The sequence below is a fragment of the Psittacula echo genome, assembly GCF_963264785.1.
Source record: "Psittacula echo genome assembly, chromosome: 1".
Taxonomy (NCBI): domain Eukaryota; kingdom Metazoa; phylum Chordata; class Aves; order Psittaciformes; family Psittacidae; genus Psittacula; species Psittacula echo.
This window is the reverse complement of record NC_137735.1, coordinates 98,622,248-98,639,375: the sequence shown is the minus strand read 5'-3', so window position 1 is coordinate 98,639,375 and position 17,128 is coordinate 98,622,248. Positions and strand designations below refer to the sequence as shown.

Sequence of the window (17,128 nt, the reverse complement as noted above, 5' to 3'; positions counted from 1 at the left end):
ATATCAATGAGGGGTGTTTAATGTTAAAGAGAAACTATACATCTGGGATGGTGGTGAGGAGGATTTAATAGAGCTGAACAAGGTGACCACCTGCATCCACTTCAAAGAGTGAAAAAACTGGCAGCAGTGTGAAGAGTGCTTATGCAGTCATGTGCATGTGTGTGCATTCAATGCCTCTTTCTGCTGACAAAATACAAAGTATATTGCCTTTGCAAACATTCCTGGGCACTGGCAGCTTCTCCTCTACACTGACAAATTCAGTTTCAGCACGGGATTAAAAGGAAAATAATTAAAAATCTCCCTCATGCACATAGCCATGTAGTCTGAGCTGGACTAGTTTCCCCTTGGCCCACGCGGTACAGAAGACCTAGATGCTGGGTGCATCCTGGTCAGCCACAGGTCACACCTTCCCTCCTAACTACAGCAGGTTGTAAACCTTCCTCCACCACACTGCAGTCTGTGAAGCATCCAGGAATGGTTTACAGGATTTTCGGCTGTATTCTATGTCTTGAAAGGGGCTTTGCCTAACCTTCCCTCTCACGTGACAAAGCCCTCAGGGGGATCAAAAACTGGTTCCAAATTCTCCAGTGGGTTTAGTGAAGTGGCAAGGTTTGAAATTCAGGTAACTAGGACTCACCCACATCTGGCAGTAATTTCAGATGTGCAGTAACTATGCAAAATGCTGAGACTTACTGATCAGAGCAGAAAGAACCCACCTTTCTCCTTCTTGCTGGCTTTGTTTCTGCAATGAAACAGTGTGCGCTTGTGCGTAGTGGGGAGTTCATTTTCTCAGCACCTCCTCAGCCTCTTCACCCTGACTGAAACATCCAAGGGGAAATGCACCCGCAGACAAACTCCCCAGCAGAACTGAAGGAATGGCACACCAGCTGGTCTGATGGGGGAAATTTCAAAACCAAAATGTCTCTTAAATAAGCTTCTTTAATTATTATCATCATCTGTTTATTTATACAAATATAAAATATATTTATATAGATTTATATAATATAGATTTGTTGCTTTGGTGGCTCCTTTCATTTACAGACATACTGGTCAACGATCTCTGTGCACTTTTTACACTTGACGTAACAGCACCAATGGAACTTGCAGTGGCAACGCTCCACCTGGACGCTCTTGAACTGGTCATAACCTCGTCCACAGCACATCAGCTCACACCCATCCATGCCCTCCGAGGTCTTGTTGCACAGTCGGCCCTGGGTGCCCAGAGAACCAGTGGTCTCATTGCGCAGGCAATAGTCCGGGCTGGGGTCGACGTAGACCAGGTCCTCTTGCGTCGGCATGTTGAAGCGGTTGTTCACCAGCTCCAGCTTGCCCTTGCGGCTGATCCTCATGGCCGCGGCGCTGTCGTACTTCTCCTTCAGCAAGTCACCCACCTTGCGGAAGTCAGCCAGCTGCAGCCAGCAGGTCTTGAGGCTGCAGGAGCCTGATACACCATGACACTTGCAGGCCACGTCCGCCAGCTTGTACACGGCCTGTGGGAAAAGAAATGCAATCAGGCAAAGCTGTGCCTATTCCTGCTGCACTGGCAGCCGGCTGAATTACAATGAATTCATCACGTTTCCATAGCTGCTTTCATTATCCCCCAATTTCTGTTGTTTCGCCCTTCAGAGGAGACAAAAGTCTCCTCTTCCCACTGCTGCAACTGCTGCGCTCCTATTCCCTAAATATTTCTATTTCTGGTCACGCTGCCTCCTCCAAACATGACTTCTACATCCTTTTTCCCCCTGACTTAACAGCAGGGTCAAGAGAAGGAAAGAAGAGAAAGCTTCATCTCCACGTGGACTCTGGAAACTCTCCCACTCTCATAGAGTACGAGTGGTGTTTATTGTGGCATTTATTGTGAGCTGCGAAAAGGGAACACCTGGGAAGCAGCCCATTTCCAACCACCCGCACCAAGAACCAACACATACTCCAAGGGATACATCTGCATCTTTCCACGATAAATCCACGTCCCCACACCCTTTCCCTCTGTCTCTGCTGAGAGGAGCTCGTTCAGGGGCAGTGTCCCAGAGGCTGCTTTCCCGCGAGCGGCAAGCAGTGGCGGTGGTGCGGAAGACGAACACCTCTGTCCTGCGGCAGAGTCCGCTCCTCTCAGCTCCAGGGGGTGCTCACCCGGCGTCAGCCTTGGCGAGCAGGGACACGTTGCGAACCTGCGCCATCTTGTGTCCACAGGCCTCCCTGCACCAGCAGCACTACAGCCACGCACAAGGGCCCCCATCTCAAACAGCAAACGCAAGTTTTCGGTGCGGTCTTTCCCCACATACTTTCAGCTATGTTTGTGGGAGTCTGCGGCGGCTGTGGATGCATCATACCCCCGAAAATCCGGCATCCGAATCAGCAAGTGGACGTGAAATACTGGCAGCAAGAACTAAGCCCTCAGCAGAGTGAGCACACGATGTAAAGGAAAACAGTAGTTACTCTCCTCCTCCTTGCACTAGCTGGGAGGAGACAGAAATATTGAAATATATTCTAGAATTACAAAGCTCAGACCCTAGGAAAACAAACTGAAAGGGAGGCTGGGTTTGTTCTTTCCATTAATTCCAGAGACAGGTACAAAACTACGGGCTATGTGAGGTCCTGCCAGCACCCACCGGCACTGACAACAGCTTGCAAAGTGAAGAGTTGGTGTCCCTGCACCATCAGAGCTACAGCAGCTTAAGCGCCAGCCTTGCTCCTCATGCTCTCACCATCAGGCTCACCTCTGCTCTCCCCTGACCATCATGCACATCCACAGGGCAGTGCCTCTGCCAGACCCCATGTGCCAAGCAGAGGTGTCTGGCATCAGCTGAGGAATTTCCACCAGCTGTTTCTGGTGGGGACATCAAGGAACGTGAGAGAAAATTGGGATGTTTTGAGGGAGACAGCGATATCCCCTCTAGCCAGCTTTTCTGCTGAAGAAAGCAACCAGATGCTGAGGGTTCTTTTCTTCCCCATGCACAGACTCAGAAGAAAGCTTCTCAGCTCTCCGCATTCGCGTGCAAAGGCGTAGGTGATTAATGCAATTGAGCATACTGCAAATGAAACCTTCCGCCTATGACTACGTTCTGGACCAGCAGCGAGAGGTCAGAGTTCTCCTACAACAACTGCTTGCTCCTGTGCCTAATGAACACCTAGTGCTTTTGACAGCTAGTGAAGATTCAATTTGGCTTAATGGCTAAATCACATGGAGGCCAATCCAGCTCCTGAGAAAGTCAATGGAGTGAGTCCTCAGAACAGAGAAGCTTTAGTTCTGCTCCTTGGAGCTCAATTTACTGAGGCAATCCCTCACAGAGCAATGTAACAGCTACAGGCTGGGAGTTAAGCACTTGTCTTGGATCAAACTACAACTGCAGAGGACCAACCACACTGTTACTTAAGGATTCCTGCTGTACTGTAACCAGACAGAGCTACAGCTGAATTTCTCAAGCCCCAGACACTTACTATATCCTCACTGCACTGCCAACCTGCTTGTTATAAGCTTGTGTTAGCACTTTTTGGTTACGGTTCTGTCAAATCCCAGGCCACTCATGCCTCCCTTGCCCTTGCATGTGTTTTTATAAAGTATTACAATTCTTCCTAATCCTGGGCTTTGTTCCTTTAGAAAAACACTGCAACTCGATCCCCCTCAGTTAATGTCATGGGACTGAGTTCACTCTGACTTGGCTTTAAGCAACTGATGCTCAAAACATCTGGCCCATGTGGGTAGTAGCTGTGCTGGGGAATGTGAATGCTACCAGTCATCGCAGGTGAGCATGGCGCCACTCAGCCCCCTGCAGCTCCCACCATCAATGTCCCATGGAGGTAACCATAGCTTCAGCTGCTAAATGGCTCTCCCACTCTCCCCCTTTGCTGCCCAAATGGGGAGAAAGCAGAGGAAATTGGAGAATTCCTCTCTGACCAGGCGCAGGTCAAGGTAAAGAATAACAGACCCCACATGCAGTTCTGAGGGCAGGGTCTGATCGATGGCCATGCCACTTAAACAGGTTGAAAATGCCTCTAATGGAAAGGCTTAAAGGCCCTTCCCATAAGCCCAAGTTCTCTTCCAATTCTTTTCTTGCAATAATGGGAATGGGAAGAGAATTAATGGGGAATTCCTATGTGGTCAATTAGCCAGACCCCCTTCCAGGCTCTTCTGGCACTGGCTTGAGTGACTGATGACTGAGGCCTGCCATATGCTGACTGGGTAAACAGTGCAGAATGACCGACCGCCACAGTCTGCCAGACAGGGTGACAGATAAGGAATGGGGGGAAATAAGAGAGTGTAATGGAGACCAATTGGAAGAAAAAGACAGATGGAAGGAAAGAACATACTGAGATAACAGCCAAAAACAAACAAACACAGGCAATAAAGCCAGGAGGCACCACAACAAGGAATCGGACGTGGAGTGAAGAGGTGATGGGGTCAGGACTGCCTGAAAGATAAAAGACCTCTGGTCCCCTCCTGTACCTCTCAGCTCCTTCTGAGAACCATGGAGAGCAGGAACAATCTTCTCTCCTGTCATCAGAGCTCCTCAGGGTTCAAGGAGGACTTTCTCACCCACAGGAAACTGAGTGAGGGGACACACCAAAAGTCTTCCTAAAAATCAGAAGACATCAACTGAAATACTGGCTGGGAAAGTGGGGCAAGGCTGTACGTGGGATGGTACCTGGTGGTCACCTAGCAGTGCTCACTGCCGTGTCTCCAGTACTCCCTTCTTTCAGCACCGACTTGTGGGACTATGGAGTTACAAGTGCACCTTCCTACTTCCAAAACCAGAATCTCAGAAGTTTAGGAATGCATAACCAGATGAGACTTCCTTGGCTTTTAAGTATGATCTCTTGCTATTGTAGGCACTGCTTCAAATAATATTTTCCTTAAATGTATAGAGTGCCCTTTTAAAAGCAATTAGGTTTTCGGCCACCATCATTCTGATTACTATTCCAATGATAAAGTATCTTTTTCTAATTCCCAGCCTAAACGTATTCACTTTATGCCCATTTGCTATTGTGCCAAATTGGCCTTTTGCTTAAAAAGTGCTTTTCCTTCCCTATTATTTCTACCACTAACACAGACATCAGTCATATCCTCTCTCAACTTTCACTTTGCTAGGCTAAACATGGCAAGCTATTCCGGCCTACTTTCTTAAGAAAAGATTCCTATCCCTTGAGTCCACCATAACAAGCCTTTTCTAGTCTGAGGTCATTTTGTTCGGGAATATGAGAACATACAATATTTTGGGGCCTCATAAGAGCTGAATAAAAAGGCATTAGTATTCGCCCATTGTTTTCTAAAAATACTTTCCTTAGTATATTACAGGGTATTTACCACCTTCGGAGCCACATTACATCTGCAGTCATCTGCAGTGGACTGCTGCGACCCATTCTTTTCAACTCATTTCCTAATGACTAAAAACGTTTTTCATACAAGACCTCAAATGATGGTCTTCATGTTGTTTTACTGGATGTCATTAGCTGCTGTACAAATTTTGGATTTTCCTCTGTATTTGTAATACCTGGCACCTTTGCATCATCAGGAAGTTTCCTCAGCCCATTCCAATTCATGTGTTGAGGCTGTGAAAATAAATACCAAGTGTTGATCTTGGGGTAAGTCCTTGAAGACTTACTAATTAAGCTCTGTTAAGAATCAAGGTATGTCCTTTCACACAACTTTCTGACATCTTTCCTTGAACGAGTTTCTTGTCTGTCTCATAGCTGCTGCATTTTGCCTTATCTTTCCCAATGTAGCCAAGTGTTTCCCACATGGAAATACATTAAATGTCTCACAGAAGTGCTTATAAATGAGATCTAATAGATCTAGTTTGGTTTTTAGGAGATCAATGATGTTCTAAGTGATTGTGTGATCAATCTTTGAGAAATCCTTCACAAATTACTTCACATTTTGCCTCCTCTTCCAAGATATCCTTTCTCCAAGATCTTCCTGTAGGTTCTGCTGAGGTCACACTGCCTGTGCTGCCAGGTGCCAGCTCTTTCAGAGTGACAGGTAAGAAAGCTGGCACTCTCTGTGCCCAATTGAGAGCTTTACATAACCTGAGTTTTGCTTCCACCTAGGTGGTGATGATTTCCATTTCCATTTCTAAGAGCCAAGAGGAAAGACTACCCTGTACTGGCCAAATACTATCCTTACCAGACAACCTTGGAACCCATAACAATGCCATCTCAGAGCCATCAGGATTCTCCTATCCAGATCCTTCCATGTTCATCTCCTTTCCCAGCATCTCCATTCCTCGCTACCCCCAAATCCTCATCCACTCAGTCCACTCTAAAGCCCAGTCTCATTTACTCCAGAACAGCCCTCTGTTCTTCCAACCCTTTGCTGCCACCTGTTTCCTATTTGAATCATTTGACCCGACCACAAACTCCCCTCCATCATCAGCCCCCTGCACCATCCCACCCACCTCAGGTCTGCAGGCCCCAACCTTCTGTACTTGCTGCTCAGCTCCTCTTCCTCTACCTGTCTGAATGTGACAGCTACCTCCTCTTGCCTTCCTCACTCCCACAGGGTGCCAGCACCATTAGCTACTACTGCCTCCTGTGACAGACTGTGTCTGGCTTGCCCCAGAAAAAATCTCAGGAGGATTTAAAAATCTACACTACAAGCAGTTATTCACCCAGGCAAAAGTACTGAGGACAGAAAAGACATCCCCATTGTGTAGCAGACATATGGTACCCCTCCCCACGAGCAATGCCCTCTATTCCAACTTGAAGCCCCAGGTAAAGCACTTGCTTATTTTGGGGCTCAAAACTACTTTGTCTTTAGAGTCCGCCTCATTCTCATTCACTAGCAGCCTCCTTTCTTCCAATATCCAATTTGCAAAGTTTAAAAACTTTCCCTGTTTATTTTACTACCCTTTGCAAGGTCTGACTCAGCGTGATTTTTTACTGCTCTCACTTCATCTTTACACTTCTTGACCTCTAAGAGCTTTTCATTATTTATTTGCTATCAGTTCTTTCTTTTTTGTTTTTCCATTTTTAGTAGGCTTTCAGTCTGTTCCAAACAGCTTCTCTGTGGTAGTTATTCATTCAGTGAGGTCTGGATATTCTTCCTACAAGCTTTTTCCTCTTGCTTGGCTTGCCGAATTGTAATGGCTTTAGCATCTTTGACTTGAAAAAGTTTCAGACCTCCTCCACATCAAGTTCCCCGTCTGAGTTTACTAACCAGCTCCCTTAGTTTATCGGAGTTTGTTCTTTGAAATCCACAAGCTTAACTACACACTGGTTTATACTTCCATTTAATTTAATCTAAAATAACTTGTGTTCATTTAATCTAAGGTTATTTTCTACAGCCATCTGTTCTACAGAGTCTACAAAAACCAAACTCGAAATAACATTGTCTTTTGCTGGCCTCTTTGGAAAGCCTTTGTCCAGGTCCAGTTTGTGCATTAACTGGAGACAGAAATCGCCTTGAGAGCTTGTCTATGGAGTCCAAAGCAGCACGGGCACTGTACCCCTCCAAGCACAATTTAAACAACTTTCTGCACTGTAGTAAAGGCAGGACACAGCTGGGTTTAGCTCCGTCCTTGAAACAGAGCAAAGCTTTCTTCCATCTAAAACAGCATCATCATCTGAAATTACAGCTCAGTGATATTCTTATTCTTGCCCATGTAACAAGAATAACAAGACAGGGTAGTGTTTCACCCATGCTGTGGAGCAAGTATCTTCAGACTTGATCTTTTAATACAGATGTTACTACAATTCAACTGGCGCCTCAAACTATTGGCCATATTCTGTCTCTGGATCCCTCAGGGCAATAGGACTGGCTGTAATTTTTTAGACAGGGTATTTATTTGTAGTAATCCAAGTTCATGACTCCAGACATGTAAGATGTTCAAAGCATGTAATGCAGAGAAGAATGTCACTTCCAGGCTACTACTCTGTGGAGGAATGTCCCCCCATTTCTAAGGAAACGCAGACTCTCTGCCCTTCCAAGCCAAAAAAACCCCCCAAAAACCCAAACCAAAACCCACTGAGTTCTACAGCTTTCAGTTGCACCGTTTTCCACCTACTGCAAATTTACTGCCATTTGATTTTACAAAAGAAGCGTAGAGTATTTGCAATGCTTCAACCTGACACATTGATTCCACAATCAAAAAAATAGAGCAAAAAAAAAGTGGCAAAATGAAGCCAAAATTACATGCGGAAAACACAGACACACATGGGAAAAAGAATAACAATTAGAAGTAAGAAAGGGAAGTATCCTCAGGAAACTGAGGATATTAGTTAAGAATGTGCAAAAGAGCAAGCCTAAATACACTTAATAGGATTTTTTAAGATGCATTTGAAATGAAATTAACCTCAGAAAAGTTCACTACTAGGGAAGAATGATAAAAATCTTAAACACCCTGTGAAAAACATACAACTGTTCAAATAAGCATTCCTGTTCTACATTTGGAAAGAGGCAGGACTACATAGTTGTACCACATATGAATGATGCTATACCTTCCAGGCTATTAATCACAGACAGAGCAATTATGTTAACAACAAATGTGCATACACTGGACACAAACAAAGGGGGCAACTTCACCTACGTTTACAGCATCAGTGAGACCACTAGCAGAACCCAGCATGTCATTTTGGTGTCCAGTTTCTTAAAGGATATGGGAAAACTGAGAAGGGTATGCTAAAGTAATGTGAAAATGATTTTATGGCTGATGAGAACCTCAGAAAGTGAGAGAGTCTTCAGCACTCAATCTAGTTTGTCAAGAAAGTGGTGAATAAATTACAGTAGATAAATACTTCTATGTAGAGGACATTCTGATTACTAAGAGGCTTTTGGATCTAGCTGTGAAAGTCAGAAAAGGAGCTGATTGGAAGCTGATGCCAGATAAATTCAAATGATAATGAGGTACAGTGTCGAAACAGGGTGATTAATGATAGTAGCATACTACAAAGGAAGTGATGGATTCTCCATCCCCAGGGGTCTCCAGATCAAAACCATGTTATCTTCTCAGAAAATGTCACCTAGAAGCAGATTACTTATTTTGCCCAATACCAAGGTAAATGAGCAAGGCATAAGTTTCAGAGATACTTATACCAGGTAGTCTGATTCGATCTTTGCTTCTGGTCTTATATTCCAAAACTCTGAATGATAGCAGTAGAACAGAACTCCACATGCCAACAGATCCTCCTTTTCAACACCAGCCTGTTCCTTTGGCAGCTCTGGAAAGCCAGTTTCTGAGATGTAAACCTTGAAAGTGGGCCATGACAGCACCTAGTTTATTTGGAAACAGCTTACATGTCTGCATTTGCATGCCATACAGCATCTCATTTGGCTTTAGCTGGCAACAGAAGCCTGCCACTAAAACTGGAATCTAATATTGTCAATATTGCCTGTAATATTCACAGAAATGCAACAAATGTGACCATACACCATTACTGGGGTATCACTGGACAATCTTCATCAACCCTGCAAGTAATTTCAAGCTATCTGAAGCCTTCTGAATCTGCCTCTGAGAAGACGAAAGTGTCAGCACTGGTCTTACCCTGCGACCAGCCTCGTTGTTCTGCAAGTTCATCAGCATGCGAGCCTGTTCCTCTGAACCTCTCACATAGTTCTTCTCCCTCTCCTTGGCATCCACAAACTCCTTGGCAAAACGATATCCGTACTCCACGTTATCCCCGCAGCCGCCCCACAGCCAGTCTCGGGGCAAGTCCTTGGGCCGGGCCGTCCGGCTGCAGCCACAGCTGGAGAGCTCTCCTTCACGGCAAGCCCGGCTGATGGCGTTCACCACCCCGGCAGCACTGACAGCATAGGTGAAAGCAGTCTCTCGGCTACCTGCAAGAGAGACACAAGAAGCAAATTAACAAGAGACAGATCTCATTTAACAAACGCAACACACAGCAAGGAGCAAGCACCTTGTTCTGGCAGAGGGAGAACTGTCCTAAGACACGCTTGCATCCCATTTTTGTTTTCATTTAATAGCAACAGCCCCAGTCAATTGACTGCCCAGAACTGGCAGTTTCTATGTAACCAAGATCAAACACAAATCTGATTCTCTGACACATACCAGGGAAGGGTCTGAGAGTCCTCATGTTGCCTGGAGGAATGCTCTTGGGAAGAGCATGTTCTTCATGAATTTGTAGGTGCTACTCCTCAAGGGTTGTTTTTATTACACCTATGTTTGCCTATTTAAAAGTCCTGGAAACTCCAGAAACACCAACACCGTAGGGAGGGACTGCTCAGTCTCTTTCCCCTTCAGTATCCTCTCATCTTAACCTAGAGGAAACTCTCACGCAAGAGGGTTATTCACTTGCTGAAAATACAGCTGCTGCCTTAGCCACTGCAACCACTGAAAACAACTGATGAGGTTGGGTCTGTGCAAAAGAAGCATTCTGGTCAAGCCAGATATCACTCGGGAATGATCTTCATTTAACTGGGACAAGCGCTCTTTATGGGCTCTTCAACTCATCAACCTTATTTTGGTTTATATGAAGTCAGCTGAGAACTGTTTTGAGACAAACTGAAGGAAACCCATTTTTACACTAAAGCTTTGAGGCAGAGGCTCTTCCAGCACCTACAGAGCTGCAGTGCTGGAAGAAGTAAAATTTCCCATGTAGACAATAATAAATGAAAAGACTTTCCATTAGCACGTTTACTAGAGACTGCCCTGCTTGGAGCGTATGCTCTGTACAGCTCAGAGTGCAAGACAAGCAGCTGGATCAGGTCTCTAGCTATGTATTCCTGGCCATGATTCAGCCCCAATTTGACCGGGGCACCAACACAGCCAGCACTGCATGAGGCCAAGCGTGCTGCACCAGCGAGTGCAGTGGGTCTGAATGGGGTGAGCAGAGCGGGGTGAGGAGGAGAAGGAGGCAATCCACACCTGCATTATCACCACACAGTGTAACAAATAGCTAAACTGACACCTTCAGGGTCATTGCGTGCATCACCAAACTTCCAGGTGATAAAGAGAACAACTGTCAAAGCTTCACTGGAATAAGCAAATCTGATTGTGAAGAGCTACTTACAAGCCCCAGCAAGATGCTCTCAAGCAAATTTGAATGACTTCAGAGGGCAGATTCTCCAAGAACAGTTTGTCACCAGCCCACAAGGCTCTCAGTGCCAGCTCCCTCAGCAGGACTGAGCTGATGCTTTTGGTATGCTCTTGTTCCAATTTGCATGTGCTGACAATCTGTAATTAATAGCAGCTTATCACCAGCTTAGTGGTAATGACCCAAGACAAAGGCAAGGCTGCGAATGGCATCCACGTTGCAGAACAACTTGTGAACCCCCCCCCCCCCCCCCCCCGCAATGAGGGGCTTCTGCTATGGCGCACAGCACAAGGCTGATAAAATGCTACAGAATTTTATACATAATACAGAAGGGAAGGCCTTACTAGCAGGTCATCAGGAGAGGAGTGTGCCCTCCAAACCTCCTTGGTCCAGGGGGTAAAGAGGAGTGACTCCTAGTTAAGGTAATTCAGCTGAGACTGGCCCGTAAGGGAGTTATGGTCTTTTTTCAGCAACCAAAATAAAGCTTTTACTCATCTGTTTTGTTTTGCATGCTATTGGTATTTTAAGGTAACAGTCCAACCGGCAGGTTTTGCCCCTACCAGTCTGTGCCTGTATGGTGAGAGCCCCATGGACACACCAATCATGCTGTTAAGCACAGCACTCTCTGCATCTGTACAGGTTAAAATACATACAATGCGGGGACCTCCCGGTGTTACAGCTGGTGCAACAGAGCCTGCATGACTCCAGGTGCTTAGCATCCTTACGGCTTAATTGAGACCCCCGCAAGCACAGACTGGTTTACACTTTTACTGTCCATGTTTTAACCATCTCCACGTTTCAGATTTAGCAGCACAACAACTCAATATGCAGCCCCTGGATCTGCACGAGTTCTTTAGGTTGCTGAGGATGGTGCTAGGAGAGGCTGAAAGAAGTCTCAGTGAGGTTTTTTTTTTTCCCCTTGTTGCCCACAAAGCAGAACAAACCACAGCACTCATCAGATGTAGGTTTGGAAAACTGCAGCTTGGTTTGGGGGGCAGGATCGACTGTGCATGAAACCTTGCGCTTAATACAAAGCAAATTTGTAGCTAGCAGTTGTGGGCTTGCACCATCCCAGTTTTCTCTGCTCTTCTGCCAGCTTTGGAAAAGTATTTGGGGTTTCACTCATCATCTCAAAGTTCACTCCAGTTCCACACCTCTGCGCTGTCAGCTCAAAGGACAACCCCCCTTCTGCCCTCTCCCACACCTCTCCCAAGCCAAAGGCTGGGGTCACCCCTACGCTGGAGGCCCCGGGAGGCTCAGCTCTCTGCCTGCTGGTGTGGAGCTCCATGGAGCTTTGCTGCCCTCCTCAGCCTGCCGGCCACCAGCACTGCCCGCAGCACAAGGGGGGAGCGCGGGGCTGTGGCAGCTTTAGGGGACACCATTGCGGGTACCAGGGTGAGCAATACCCAGGCGAGGTGCTGGTCCCCGCAGCTTGCTTTTCTGGAGCTGCTTGAGGAGGAAATACGAGAAGAACAGACTCCAGGGGGAGACTGACACAAAGATGATAAAAATGTGTCACTTTTTTTGATGAAAAAGTTTTAGTTTCAACTGATTTCTTTTTTTTTTTTTTTTTTAAAGAAAAAGCATTCCCCAAGGTTTGCCAATCTCAAAGAAAAAAGAAGGAAAAATATTCAAATATTCCTCTTTGTTCTTTTATGACTCCTTTTTTTTTTTTTTCCTTTTTGCATTTGAAAAGGCAGGAGAGATAAAATCTCAGGCTGCAGAAATGACTGGACTAACCTGGAAACCCCAGCCTTGCATTTAGGATTGCACTGAAGGAGGTAGATTCTCTCCTCCCCTGAGGAAATTCTAACACAACCTTTTTGGGTGCTCTGTCCTCTCCCTCATAAATGTAGCGGTAAGGAATGTGTCTGTTTATAATGCACAGATACGCATACACATACACATGCAGTCTAAAATCTGTATTGACAGAATAAGAAGCAACTTCAGAAGGGTAATTTTTGTACATTGCCAGATATCATCAGTGAATAAACCACACTGAAAAGGTAAGAGCAATTCTCATGACCACACAAACACTAGGAAAGACCAATGCTAAAAAGCAGCCTACTTCAGTGCTGCTGATGCCTCTGCACAAGCTTTGTGTCACTGTACTGCCTCACCTCTATGAAATGCACAAAATGAAGGTGTAATGATTAAACACAGACCGACCACAGGCCTCCCATTTTTCCAAGCTGAGCCAAGTTCTACAAAGGCAAATCTTCCAGGTTTCTGAGTGCACACTCTCGTGAGGATCTCCCAGGCTTTGGATTTGACCAGGACAGGTTCTCCTCTCCCTCGCAATCTAAAGCAGCTCAAGAAATCATATAATATATGCCATGCCTGCATCGGTGGGTGGGCAGCGGAAGGTTTTTGGCACACTACACACCTTCTGGGTCCTTCTTATCTGTTTTCTCCCCCCACTCTCCACAACACTCTGGCATGCCTCTGCACTCTTGTAGATATTCTGGTCTCCAGACCTTCCTCGTGCCATTGGCACAGAGTACAGAAAAAGGGCTGTGGTCCAGAACTGGGGCTCAGAAGTTGAAAACAGGAGACGGGCATACAGTATGAACCCAGGGAAGAATGACTTTATAGCTGACACAACCTGAGAGACTGGAAGGCTTTGTCCTCTTACCCAGCATGGAAAACAAATCTGCTGAAATGATGAGTAACACCTCATTACAAAGTAGGAAAAAGTAAAAGCGGAAGGTGGAACAAAGAGGAAAGAGGCAGCATCCCCCTCCACAACAGCTTATCACTGATGTAGACAACAGCGGTGAATCATCATAGCCCTCGTAATACCCTAGGCCACGTTTGGTTACATTTTTCTTACTTCTCTCTTGTTCTGGAATATCAGCATCTGAACATGCTCTAACTGACCAGAGAATCTAAAGGAGATGGGTTCAATACTCTTTGTTAGAGTATGTTTTCAACAGTGGGCAACCACAGGCAGTCACCTCACAGACACTCCCATCAGCAGATTCCTACCAGAGATACAACAGTATTATTATTCCTAACGAACAAAATGCATGCATGAACAAACAAAACAGCAGCAGCAAGACTACTGGACATACCATCACATACCCACAACAGCTCCTTCCTCATCAAAACCCAAATCTCAACTAATTCTCAATCTAAACTAACAGGATCAAATTAAATTTAGAGTGGAAGAATCTTCCCTCTTCCACCATTCACTCTAATCCTTCTTCCCATACACCCTCTGATGCTTCCTGATGGCTTTTCATCTTTCAGCTCTGATCTTCGCTTTCTCTTAGTTCACCCTTACTTCTTTTCTCCAGGCATGGACCCACACAGTGGACCAACCTGGAGCTGCAGGAACATTGTGAAGAAGAGGATGAAGTTTGCTGCAGAAAGGGATATTTCTATTTCATTCTGGAGTCGCTAGGATCATTTTGGGGACCTGAAATTTATCCCGTTCTTTGGGATAAGTTACATGCAAGGGAGGGACGCCAAAAGCAAAAGGTGGAGGTGGCTGAAATTGTAGTTTTCATACCCCAAAGCGCAACTTTTAACAGTATGGGATTGCAAGCAGCCTCATCTGGCCACCACCCCTGCTATCACAAAGCAAGGGATCAAGGATGCGCAGCTGCCTTGGATCTGTATCAGGAGCTGAAAGTATGTGTCAGGAAACAGCATTTCCCAGGGGAGTATCCCAGAGAAGCAGGGATTTGTTGGGGTATGAGCTGGACAGAAAGGGAGGAATCAGAATGGCTCGGGTGGGCTGAATTAGGAATTCTGAAAGGTTAAGTAACACATGCAGAAATATCCCTTACAGTACTCTAGGATCACACATAGGAATTTCAGGATCAAGTGGAAGGGATCATGGGGCTTGGTTGCCTTGGTGTCCTATCACCTTGATGCCCCAGAGGTATTAAAGCTGCATCTCCTGGGGGTTTTTTGAGAGTGAAACCAAAAAGGTGCAAGCAATGTTGGGGGCAGCTGAGGGTGCCGGAGCTGCTAAGTGTTTTCCCTGACCTCACAACCGAGAAATAGTGCCTGTTCTTCAGTGTAAATGATTGGCTTTGTGGGTGGGAAACAAAACCTCTTCGCATGGGACCTGAAGAGAGAGCAAGCTTGCGTGTGTGCGCTTGTGTGAGTGGCTGTTTTAACACCTTTTCTTTATTGTCCTGCCTGTCGGACACATCAAACCAAGCCCGGATTTCTCAGTTTCTTGCCATCAGATGATTGCATTTCAAAAGGAGCTGGGACAATGCTGCTAGGTCACACCTCAATTCAAGTGCAGCAATGGCCTGTCAATGCACCTCTTTTGGCCAGCAGGGCAGGAATTATAAAAAATCTCTGCGGTTTACAGACAGTGGCAGAACAGGGAAGAGGGGGGGAGATCCCATGCCAGAGGAGCCTGTATTTCCCACATCGCAGGGCTGCATTCCCTGTCTGAAGGCACTCCAGATGCTGGGAAATGATAACACGGGTCCATTGTTCCTGGCTCCAGCTTCTTCCCTCCCTACCTTTAAACGAGCACACAACACAAAAGCAGCTCCCCTCTTCTTGACCTCCCCATGCCCCCCCTCAAAGAAAGTGTGTGTGTCCCCTGCTTCCCCAGCTAGCTCCTGCTGGGTTCAGGTGCACTGCTGCCACCCGCCCAGGCGCAGGCAGCGCGCAGGCAGTACCAGCACACCAGGGAATGGAAAACCTCCTTAAAGGCAGCTTTAGGAGGAGTGCTAACGGGGCTCATCACTTCTGCATGTGTATTTGAAGAAAGGTAGAACGCTATAGGGGGACTAACCGGCCTGCGCCCCGTACCGGGTGCTCCTACCTATTTTCATGACCCGTCCGAAGACGGAGGTGTTGTCCACCGTGCTGCAGTTCCACCGCCGCTGCCGAAACTGGTACTGGCACTCCTTGATGGCGCTGCGGGCCCCCTCCCCGATGAACACCATGTGCTCCTGGTAGAGCTGGCAGAGCTTGCGCTGCCCAGGGGAGAGCCCCGGCAGCTGGCTGCACACCGGCTGCGCGCCGATGATGTACATCTCAGGTCTCTGAATAGGGTTCATGGCCAAAGACCTGCGATGAGAAAAACATCCAAGGGAGTCTGTCTGGAGGGAGAAGCCCCCTCCGCGGAACGCCCGGCACCTTTCCCCGCCAGCCCAGCCCCGCTCCGCTCTCAAAGCCCCAGCGCATTTCTCATGTCAGCTGCCTCCCGCTACGGCTCTGCCAGATGCGAGGCTTTTCCAGAGCTCCAGCGGGAGAAACACAGCTCGTTTGTAACCTGAGTTTAAACACAGAGGACACCCGGGATGGGGAGGGGGGCAGAGAGAAAGCTCAGCACTTTCTCTGCAGAAGAAAGTGAGCTGCTGCTTTTTCACAGACCGCCAGCCAGCGATGCCTGCCTTTCAGCCAGGCTATTTTCCGCTCTTCAGGAGAAGGGGGCTCCGCGGCTGCTCCCGGGGCTTTTGGCAGCGGGTAGGAAATCTTACCCACCCTCTCCTTACGCATTCCCCACATCCTAAAGCCCGGACGGGATCTCAGCGAGCCCGTACAAAAGGAGCCCAGAAATGCCTGGAAGAGAAGGGCTGCGTCCCCAGGAACTGGGCAGGGACAGTGGGAGGGGGAAACCTGGATAGAAGTGAGCTGCTGCGAAAGAAGCCCGGCGGGCAGAGAAGTTCGGTCCCGCGGGGAGCGCACGGCAACTCCCGCTCCCGTTCCGCCGCCCGGCCCCGGGCAGTCCCCGTTCCGCAGCGGCGGACAAAGGCGCCGCCGTCTGTCCCGCACCCTCACTTACCACCAGGAGTTCGCGTCGGCCACCGGCGAGGTGCAGCTGCAGAGGAGCGCGGCGGCGAGGGCCAGCCTCGGCCCGGTCATGGTGGGCAGCCCCCGCAGAGCCGGCCGCCGGGACGGGGCGCCCTGCGGAGAAGCGCCGAAGAGAAGCCCTAGAGCGGGGCCTGCGTGCGGCGGGGCGCGGCGAGCACAGCCCGGCTGCCGCCCCCTCCCGCCCCCCGCAGGACCCTCCCTCTCTCCCCCGGCCGCCGCCTCCCGGGGGCTCCGGCCCCGGCCCTGCCTCCCGCCCGCCCTCGGCCCCAGGGTAGGGGCCGGGCTGCCGGGGCTACGCCGCCACCGACGGAGCCTCCCCATCCCGTCCCGGGGCAGACAGCCGTGTGAG

General features: G+C 47.9%; 1 protein-coding gene across 1 annotated transcript; it reads right to left on the bottom strand.

Moving 5' to 3' along the window:
- Positions 1-1,031: 1,031 nt before the first annotated feature.
- On the bottom strand, positions 1,032-16,869 carry WNT5B (Wnt family member 5B; the record flags this gene model as incomplete). Its single annotated transcript, XM_080626178.1, has 4 exons — positions 16,751-16,869; positions 15,785-16,032; positions 9,477-9,769; positions 1,032-1,490 (listed from the first exon to the last, which is right to left on the bottom strand). The coding sequence occupies exons 1-4, from the start codon at positions 16,828-16,830 to the stop codon at positions 1,032-1,034; spliced, it is 1,080 nt and encodes a 359-aa protein (XP_080482304.1). The 5' UTR covers positions 16,831-16,869.
- Between the last annotated feature and the right edge of the window lie 259 nt (positions 16,870-17,128).